Source organism: Chiloscyllium plagiosum, chromosome 1 (genome assembly GCF_004010195.1).
Source record: "Chiloscyllium plagiosum isolate BGI_BamShark_2017 chromosome 1, ASM401019v2, whole genome shotgun sequence".
In the NCBI taxonomy this organism is placed as follows: Eukaryota; Metazoa; Chordata; class Chondrichthyes; order Orectolobiformes; family Hemiscylliidae; genus Chiloscyllium; species Chiloscyllium plagiosum.
Window position 1 is genome coordinate 119016754 of NC_057710.1, and position 8452 is coordinate 119025205.

Consider the following 8452-nt stretch of genomic DNA (forward strand, 5'->3'; position numbering starts at 1 on the left):
TCATTGAATGGCATAGCAGTTTCAATGGGCTGATTGGCTATTTCTGCTCCAATATCTTGTGGTCTTATGGATGGGCCCTCAGTTGGCTCATTGTCTGCTACTGTGACAACCAAGATGATTGCCTACCATTAGGGAAATTGCCACAGACAGGACTGTCATCAACTGCAACACTGTCATCTAAAAGAGATATGGCATAGACCTCTCGACAAGCGAGAGAATCAACCCTCCACAAGTCTCTTCTGTGACACTATCTGTAAACTACATGGTTTTATTAATGATTAAACACCGTGCATTTCCTCCTTGGGTTTCAAGTGCTAACACACATGTTAACTGTGCATATGGGTTACGATGAAATGTGTTTTCAACAGCTGATGGTGGATTGAAGACACATTGATCAAAACAGAAGAGAAACACACTCTAGCCTTCTAGCCTTCAAGCTTAATCCAAATGATCTATTAAAAAAATTGTGTTGTACAAAAAACGTCTCGTGCTGTTGGCATAATTGCTTAATTAAAACTATTGAATTATTCACAATTTTTAGCAAATAAAACTTTGAATTAATAGGGGTAGATCATTACTTGACAAGACTGAAAATTGCAAATCATCCACTTATGTTAGAAAAAGGGAGAGTGTTCTAAATGTTTTGGACTAAAAATTAATTAATTTCAGTAAAATGAAAAGGGACCCCAGACTGGAAGCAAATGGTTGATAAAACATTGGCCAACAATGAAAAATAATTAAAAATGGAGACTCTAAAAGATCCAAAGGGGTGTATTTCCCAGCATAAATGTAAACGTATACACGATGTCTGATAATAATATCCATTTTGAGGAATAATGGATAGATAGATAGGAAGAATAGATAGATTTGGTAGATAGATGAATAGATAAATAGAATAGATAGAATAGATACCAGCACCTCTGCCCTCGAACCCCACCCATCCAACACAACAAGGACAGAACCCCCCTGGTCCTCACTTTCCATCCCACCAACCTCTGATACATCGCATCATCCTCCGCCATTTCCGCCACCTACAAACAGACCCCACCACCAGTAATATAATTCCCTCCCTACCCCTATCTGCATTCCATAGAGACCCTCTGCAACTCCCTCATTAGGTCCACCCCCCACCACCAACCCATCCACCACTCCTGGCACCTTCCCTTCCTTATGTCTGCGTGGGTTTCCTTCAGGTGCTCCAGTTTCCTCCCACAGTCCAAAGATGTGTAGATTAGGTGAATTGGCCAGGCTAAGCTGACTTGTGATATGCAGGGATGTGCAGAATAGTTGGGTTACAGGAATATGGTATGGTTGTATCTGCTTTAGAGGATCCAAACTGTAGCGATTCTATGAACAGCAGTAACAATTTAGTACCTCGAGCCAGTCTCTATTTTATATCTATTGACTTACGTTCGTTTCATAACCCTTGACACCCTTGATTATCAAACATCTATCAAACTCAATTCTGAAAATTTCCTTCATCCAGTCTTAATAACTTTCCTAGGACAGAGTTCTGGATATCATAACCCATTCCTTTGTCCTGTTCTCTTCCAGTCTAATTTGGGCATCACTTGCACCATCTATTAAGTAGCAGCAGGAGGTGGACATAATTATCTAATGCATTCACTGCTGCATTTTTCAAAGTGATCAATGGTATTACAATTGGAGTTTGGGAGTACAGAACTTGTGTTGCTAAAAAAAAGACACATTTGTCAAAACTTTTCACCTTCAGTTCATTAGGACAATTCGCAAGAAGGACCAAGGTAAAAGGAAAACAATCTTTTCAAACTGTCTGAGAAGACATCACTGATTATTCAGCAAGTGGACTCTGAATGATAGAGGTCTTGTGAAGAAAACGCAGTAATCAGATGATGACTGATAATTAACACAGGCTGGTCGACACTGATTGGTGATGGCATAGATTAAGAAATAAAGCAGAGAATGGAAATCATCTGTTTTGTTGAATTGAAATTGATGGGATTTGTGAATATGTTCTTTCTATCTGCAAAGATCAGGCTCTGTGCATTAATGTATGTAGCTGCAGTACATGCAGGTTTGCCAACCTTAAATTGTCAACATAATTCTTAACACACTTAGAATTATTAAACAAATATCCAATTGCAGAAATACATCTAAAGTTGGACATTGCATTTTGTGTTTTGGGCACACAGACTGGTTGCCAATTCAGTTCAAAACAGGTAACAGCTATTATCTTGTTCATGCCTCAGTGCAAAGCATTGGCTAATCCGAATCAACCCATTTGGTTTAAATGTAAATGAAGCTTGGTAGTTACCTGTCAATCATTATTTAATTTATGCACATTCCAAGACAATGACACTACAAATTGGAGTCCACTTGCCAACCAATCAGCACTATCTGCTCATTCAGTTTAAAAAAAAGATGAATAAGCACTACCGCACTTAGGTGGTAGTGTGGGGGTTTTAAAAAAAAAACAGGAGTAACCTCCACTTCACTGTTTTGATCACACAGCACTGCCCTTTGATGTGAAGGGCAGTGTTTGTCACTGGCCACCCGGGTGTTTTCCTATCTTCCTGGTGGTGGAATTGGAATATAAAAAATTTTAAAAATTTAAAACAGGATGTCTTTCCTTTCTTGCAAATTGACGTGAAGAGTACAAGATTAAAAGGTTTGACAAAGCATATTTTTGGTACCATAATGCTAATTTCAAGAGTTATTTATTTGCTCTCCATTGCATTGCTGAGTGATTTTCAATACGTGTCAATGATGGGTGACAGAAGACAAGTCATTTGGGTTCAAATAGTCTGCATTGTGAGAAAGCACGCAGCTTCACTTTATGGTCTCCTCCAGGATCATTTCTAAACCTCAACCTGAGCTACAAACCTTGCGATTGCCTGTCATATATTTGGATATTTTGACAGATACTCCATGCTCAGATAAAATTCAAATTATTTCTAAAGCTTGCTTCTAGGTTAAACCTTTTAATAAAGATATGGGTTTCTCAGGGAAACCTCAAACTGGGATGTAAATCTGAAGCCAGATGGCCTCAGACAATAGGAGCTGACTGAAATACTTTCGAATGTTCATTCCCATCAGAGGGATTTGACTGTTTTGTCCTTTGAATTTTATGGGAATCTTATTTCACGAGGCCTCCATCTGAGCAAGTTTGATTTGTAGCTGTACTGGCCATCAGAAGAAAAATGACCTAACTTCCTACAGGGGGGGAAGTTTGAAGCAACTCATTTGCAAGGGTGTTCAGTCTTTCTGAAAGAAAACACCACAGAGCCACATAAAAACGTGTATGAATTACTTAGAAAACCTCTTGTTTAAACTAACTCAGGCAATCTATCAAATTAGAGTGAGTGGATTTATTACTTTCTGTTTTTTCATTAACAAGTCTGCAAACCATGCCATTACATTACTCCCTACTGAATGTGCGCTAATTTTGTTTACTAACGTGCTGTGTAGAGCTTTTTTGAAAGTCATCTGAAAATCCACAGTTCCCTGATCTACTCTGCTGGTAACATCTTATAAAACTCTAAAAGGTTTGTCAAACATGATTTATATTTCATAAACCCATGTTGACTTTGCTCAATCAGATCTTTATTTTATAAATATTGAGTTGTTATATCCCTTTATAACAGGTCTAACATTTTCCTGCCACTAATGTCAGGCTAACAGGTCTGTAGTTCCCAGTTTTCTTTTTTGTTCCTTACTTAAAATAGTGGTGTCATATTTGCAAGCTTGCCAAGCACAAGCACTATTCTAGGATCTTTAGATTTGTAACATAACCACTTGTCTGTACTTGCAAACCTCATAATACCATATTGAACACCCGATGTTATTTTGCTATTGGGCATCATTTACTAAACAATCCTGAGTGTGTTAAATATCACACTAGTAATCAACTTACTATTACCAGTTGGATTTACAGTGTGATTCATTTGTGCATGTTGGAAGCTACATATGTTCATCGACAGGATCCTGTGGTCAATCCCTTTCAATGACAAAGACTTATGGAGACAACAAATTGCTATGGCATTCCCCTGACCAATTACAATCGATCTGCCTGATCAGAGTTTAAACAGCATACAATTTAAATTGTCTTCTGCATCACCATGCTTACCTTGGTCCCATCAATCATGCTTTTCTCATGTTGTTTAAATTGATGTGCTTTTTCAAAGTTTGATTTATATGTTAGTCCTAATAGGTACAAGATGAAAAGCTTCAACGTTATCGCAATATTTAAGATTTGCATTACCAATTATTCACATACATCTTACACATCTATCCTGTTTGATTTCAGGCTGACACTTTTCAGAAAACTTCCACAAAGATTGCAAGGAAAATGTGGTGGAAAAACACAAAAATGATCATCATCATTGTGGTAATAGTGGTTATAATCATCATCCTCATCATTCTCATTGCTACAGATGTCATCCCAACATAAGACCTTTCTACTTAGTTCGAGCTACTGAAGCAAATGTACCTCCTTAGAGTATAGAGTAGTTCTTTTGCAGAAATACATATTGAAGCTATAAATTTTGAACATTGTTATATATATATATAAACATGAACATTCTATGTACAAGTTTCAGAAAAAAAACGAATAAGGGATATTTATATTTGAAGTTTATTCCTTCTTGGAATTGCACATAATTATACCTATATAGTTACTGTTGTATGAGTCAGAAAGAGTTAATACTAAAAGAGTGCCATAAGCACCACTCACCACGATGGTGTCATATGAACTTTTGGGCAGACATTTTAGGATATCGAAATGAGACCTAACCTCTAGCCCTCTTCAAAGTCTCTGTAACGATGTCTGTTATTTCAAGATAACATGTAACTAGTTGCTAACATGCAATAAACTATATCTTGATAATAAGAAATTCACCTTCATTCAACCAAGTAGTAGTTTTCCTCTACCACATTAGAGCAAACAGACCCTATAGCTTCCAGCACTTGAAGAGGATGGCGGCAACAATCTTCACCATGAGCAGCAGCTCACAATTTAGTGAACTGGTATGCCCATGCAAGTTACAATATCTGTTTATATGTATATAGAGAAGAGGGCTCCTTTTCTCCCTCTGTGACAACTATTCAGCTAAATTATTTTCAAAGGGCTGAAATACAATTGAAGTGCTCCAAGTGAACTGAAATATTGAACTCGACACGCTATTTAACTATCACCTGCAGGCAAATACCTGACCTTGTTCTCAGCATTCATGAAGGATATGTATTCCTGCAAGGGTCATCAGAATACTGACCTTTCCTAATGTATTAAAGCCAGTTGCATGAAGCCTATTTACTCCCCATTTAGATCTAGTAAACTGGCAGATGTGACATCTTCCTCATTTGGGACGGAGAATATGATATTAATGAAATGTTTGTTTTTCTTCAAACAAAAACTTTGTTTCCATCTCTTTAGCCTTCGAGATATGTGACAGCAGGTTTACCAAGTGCTATAATAAAGGCTGGCATGCCAAGAGATGGAAGAGCAAGGAGAAACAAACAGTAGCAAAGGAGGGATATAGCAAGCAAGGTTACATTATAACTGAATCAAACTTTGTGTACAGAAATAGGAATTTATCAAAAAAGTGTGCAAATGGCTTCATTGTTTCTAGTGTTTTCGTGATGTAACCAATGAAGACTAAAGAAAGGGGGATTATAAACAGAGGAAGTACAGAATAATGATCTAGATATATTTTACTTCAAACAGCTAGACTATAAGTCAGCACCACTGCTTGTTTACTTATGTTGCTTACCTGCCATACCATTATTTCAGTGCAGTACTTGGGCATAGTTCAGAGTCAGACATTGTCAAACTAGATCCCATCTGCACTCTCAGGTAACTATAAATGATCCAGTTACGCTATTTGAATGGAATACCTAGAGACCGAGCCAAGATTTATTTCTTAGTCTGAGACTATTTCATCATTAATCTTTTCGTGTTCTTGCTGTGCACAAATTGGCTGCTAGGTTATCTACCTGTCAATGATTTTAATTCAAACAATTTCATAGATTGTAAAGCACTTTGTGATATCCTGTAGTCATAACATGTATGATGTAATTCAAATTCTTTCCTTTTCTTAATTCATCAAGTAATTATTGTCACTGATAAGCTAAAAGGATCTTAGGAGTGGGATAAATAACCTGTTACTATTTAAATTAACTCCCTGTGTGACAGTGTAAAGAATTGTTGATGGGAATATAAACGATGGCTGAAATGGCTCCAATCAGTCCATGCGTCTTTTTGAGCTTTTCATTATTGTTTATATAAGACACCATGTCACTAAGTATAAACAGAAATAGCCAGACTGCATGATCAACACATCAAAATAGCCCTGCTGCATGCTTGTTTTTTTTTATTTATATCAAGTGAAACAAAACACTTTAAATAGAATATGCAGGAATCATAACATCAAACCGCAGCTCAAAATCTCAGAGCATGGCACTTCTTATCCGGGCTGGGACTGGCACCAATACACACTAACCCACCTACAATGGTGGCTGGATCTTTCATAGCCATTCATTCCTGGAGTGGGACTTTTACACAGCTCAACACTGGCTCAGAAGCAGAAGAACTAGCCACTCCAGCCTCATTAGGTCAATACTTCCAGTGCAGCACCAAAAGCAGTATCAAATCATACTTGTCAGCTCACAAAGTACCCTTTCTCCCAGTCAAGGAAGGCACAACTTGTTAATTTTACCTTGACAGTAAACACACAAGTCATTCATCTCATCATCCTTTAATAGGATTAAAAACAGTCCTACACACCTACTCTTTCTCAATCATCCTGCAATATTTACCCTTCAAATATTTATCCAATTCCCTTTTAAAAGTTATTGAATGTTTCCACCTTCCATTAAGCAGTTAATTTGTGATCATAGAAAAAAGCTGTGTACTTTTTCAAGTTGCTCCCAGTTTTTTTAGCCAATGACCGAAAATCTGTCTTCCAGGTTTCAACTGTCTGCCACTTGTAACTATTTGTTCTTATTAACACTATTAAAGTACTTCATTTTGAACACCATTATCAACCCTCCAAAGTTATGCCTAACAGCTTTCACAACTTATCAGATTTTCATACAATTTTCAAAAGAGGCGTAGGCATATCCCACAGTCCCTGTTACTACAAGCCCTTTAAATTTATACCACTTAATTTATACTTACTCTTATTCTTTCTAGAAAATCTTGAAGCATTTACACAAATAATCTGATTCCAATAGTACAATGTAAAGCATGTACGTGGTCTAGAATTTACTGGAAGTGAACTACTGTTGCTCTTTTACAAATGTCTGAGACTGCCATTTGCTTATGGTGGAAGTTACCTGTGTACAAACTTTTTTTTGACATCACAAGGATAATTTAAACTACTTCATTTGTTATAAAAACTGCCAAAGTCATACCATTGCGGAAATCTACTACTGTTTTGACAAACTATTCCAGCTGTCCATGGGTGTAATAGTCATGGGTAGCTAGTTCATGAGTATGAAGCCAGGGAACTCATAACATGCTTTGCAGTAGTTCATTATCTGTACAACAGAAGCCATTTAAAGACTGAGATGGCTTATATGTCAGACAGTAAGAAATTTGGAGGATTTTAAAAGATGTGTACACAAATTACTTCCCATTTGGCTTTCTTAGCTAAATGAAATGTTTACACTGTTAATGAATAGAAAATAGGGAAACATTAATGAGTCAACCAATACATTTGCCAAATTTGCACATTAAGAAATGGATGATGAGTTGTAAGCTTCAGATACAGGTTGAGTAGATGGTCAGTGTTCAGATTTGTTCTTAAGGCACTTTATGAACAGATGCAGAGAAAATGAATCGGGGAAAGGGGCTCAACAAAATGAATATGATAGTAATTGAATATTTAACAGCACTCAGGAGTAACAGATTTCTTGGACTAGATGGCTTTTAGAGGATTTCAAAAGTTAAAGACATTCTAGAAGGCCAAACTAGCTTTTCAATGTTCTCTGCTTTCAACACCTTCAGATTAGAAGATTATGCAGTTGCTCTATTATTTAATAAAGGTGACAGTGGAAGAGCAAAAAACTTGCAGACTGTTTCCTCTGACTTTCTTCCCAGCTGAGAGCACCTCTGGGATCCATGTGTGCCAGCAATTTCTGGGATTGGACACCAGTGCCATGATTGTAAGCATCATGCATGAGTGGCTGCAGGCATATTCAGCGGCATAACTTGTAAATCAATTAGATGATCAGTTGTCAGCAAATTGGTATATAGTCATAACTGAACATGAATGCAAGAAAATAGAAAATACAGTCAGACTTAAGTGGTGAAATTCAATAAAGATGAGTACCTGTAAATTGCCTAACTGGAAAATTAAGGATGATTCCTTGAATTTCTGTTACAAAATTGTAGCATACCCAGAACCAACATTAGTCAGACCATCCAGTTTTATATTTGATCCTGCCAATGTAGGATCAGATCATGATCAGATAC

The 8452-nt window shown here is 37.0% G+C and overlaps 1 protein-coding gene across 7 annotated transcripts in view; it reads left to right on the forward strand.

Moving 5' to 3' along the window:
- si:ch73-234b20.5 (uncharacterized protein LOC449923 homolog) overlaps window positions 1-8452 on the forward strand; it is a 43029-nt gene that overhangs the window by 24244 nt on the left and 10333 nt on the right. For 4 of the 7 annotated variants that reach the window (XM_043695012.1, XM_043695004.1, XM_043695047.1 and 1 more), the window contains one exon: window positions 4286-4366. The exons of 1 other annotated variant lie outside the window; for it this stretch is intronic. In XM_043695012.1, the coding sequence (XP_043550947.1) occupies window positions 4286-4366 (81 nt within the window). Of the gene's footprint in view, window positions 1-1732; window positions 2365-4285; window positions 4367-5410; window positions 7568-8452 lie in introns of those variants that run through there. 2 more of the 7 variants (XM_043695021.1, XM_043695039.1) reach the window with 2 other exon arrangements.